The sequence below is a fragment of the Austrofundulus limnaeus genome, unplaced genomic scaffold (assembly GCF_001266775.1).
Source record: "Austrofundulus limnaeus strain Quisiro unplaced genomic scaffold, Austrofundulus_limnaeus-1.0 Scaffold529, whole genome shotgun sequence".
NCBI classification, from domain to species: Eukaryota; Metazoa; Chordata; class Actinopteri; order Cyprinodontiformes; family Rivulidae; genus Austrofundulus; species Austrofundulus limnaeus.
The window spans coordinates 56,440-58,286 of record NW_013952931.1 but is presented as its reverse complement, the minus strand read 5'-3'; the positions used below and the strand labels follow the sequence as shown (position 1 = coordinate 58,286).

Below are 1,847 nucleotides of genomic sequence, written 5' to 3'. Positions count from 1 at the left end.
GAACCAAATTTTATGACTGTTTTTTGTAACAAACATGTATGTGTTCCGATCACTCTATCACAGAAAAATAAGAGTTGTAGAACTTATTGAAAACTCAAGACAGCCATAACATTATGTTTTTTTACAAGTGTATGTAAACTTTTGACCACAACTGTAGTTGCATTTGTTCAAACAAAACTGTAATTATAAGCAACCTGGTTTTTAAGTGAGTTCAGCGATTACAAAACTTGGCCACTGTGTGTCAGCAGCGGCATAACCGTGACAGCACTTGATGACGTTACACGAGTAACTCTGTCTGTAGAAAGTACGCGCCTAGTAGTGAGATCACTGTACTTTTACTAGATAAAATGCCGAGACGTTGTGTCACAGCTGGGTGTTCTAATTACCCCAGTGAACAAGTAAGCCTGTTCACTTTCCCAAAAGAAGAAACCCGTCATGAGGAATGGACAAGACAAGTACAGAGAACGAGGGACAATTGGAATCCTACACCGTCTTCTGCTCTTTGTAGCGAGCATTTCACTGCCGACTGTTTCGAGGAGTCGCCACGTTTACATGAATCTTTTGGCTTAAAATTACGATTAAAAATAGTTTAAAACAGACTGCTATCCCTACAATTTTTAAAAGAAAATCGACAGCTGAAGAGAGTGCCAGCACATCAAAAACAAGCAGGGAATCTACTGTTGGAAAACTCGCCCAGAAAAGAGTAAGTCACGTTGTAGATTTGTGTCATTTAAACCTCATCAGAGCTGGTTACAGTGTTTGAGATGATATATAATATATACCCAACGTGAATTCATATTGCTGCATAATATACACTGCCAGTGTTTATTAGCTATACAAGATGACTATGGACGCTAATACAGGCTAGCCTTGAGACACGCTGTAAATATACCACCATACAGATGTTGGATTGTTTTTAAATTATTTCTGGTGATAAATTAACGTCAATATGAGTTTTTCTACATAGTGTTTTTATTAGTGAGAGTTTGGGACCATTTCGATAATTCATTTTAAACTGTTAAATCTCAAACTACATTATCGGCCATGATCTTAGCTGTCAAAGTGACTGTATTTTTTAGCTTTAAYCGGAAATAAAGGTGAATAAATATTAGATACATTAATCGTTTTAATGCATTACCATTCCGTGTTTTGTAAACGGCTAAGGTCAGGCTGCAATCCTTCACCGTCAGACCCATCCTCTTCAWACGTCTGAGTCACCGTCGCTTCCTGAACGATATGGTTCATATAAATAGGGCTGCAGCCCGTCATTAGAACCACTCGAACTAGCTTCTTCTTCAAAGACTGAAGAGAAATCACTCAAATCTTCACTTACATTGCTAACTTCTTCAGTTTCTATATACCGCGCCATGGCTGTTTACGTTTTGGGTTACTCATGCTACGTCATAAAAATGTGAYGGCCTTTGACCCGGAATCTAATTGCGAGGCACAGAAAAGTTAGGGAGTTTAAAGCCATTAATGAAATATATTTATTGTTAGAAGCTTCTGTGTACACAGAATGAAGACTCAGTAGCTCTTTTTACTAATTATATCTTTGTTTTGGCATGTCACTGGCTCCTTAATAATCGATAGCATAGTTGTTGATGCCTATACTTTCTCCTACAGTAGAGGAGCCCCACCTGTCTCTGTCTCTGCCTCACATGGAAGCTCCCAGAGGGGAGGAAATCCCTACTGTACCCCCACAACTGGAAGGAGAGGCTTCTGCTGCCGTGCGTCCCTCTTTAATCTCAGGCTATTCCAAACAGTTTCAAAAGTCGTTGCCTCCACGTTTTCTCAGACAGCAGGTAAATCTCTTTCACTTCAGGAACTCTTTTAGGACTATATATATA

General features: G+C 39.2%; 1 protein-coding gene across 1 annotated transcript in view; it reads left to right on the top strand.

The window, feature by feature from the left end:
- prrc2c (proline-rich coiled-coil 2C) overlaps positions 1-1,847 on the top strand; it is a gene marked incomplete in the record, with an annotated part of 90,325 nt that overhangs the window by 38,896 nt on the left and 49,582 nt on the right. The window contains 1 exon segment of the mRNA XM_014026140.1: positions 1,624-1,802. Within this exon segment, the coding sequence (XP_013881594.1) occupies positions 1,624-1,802 (179 nt within the window).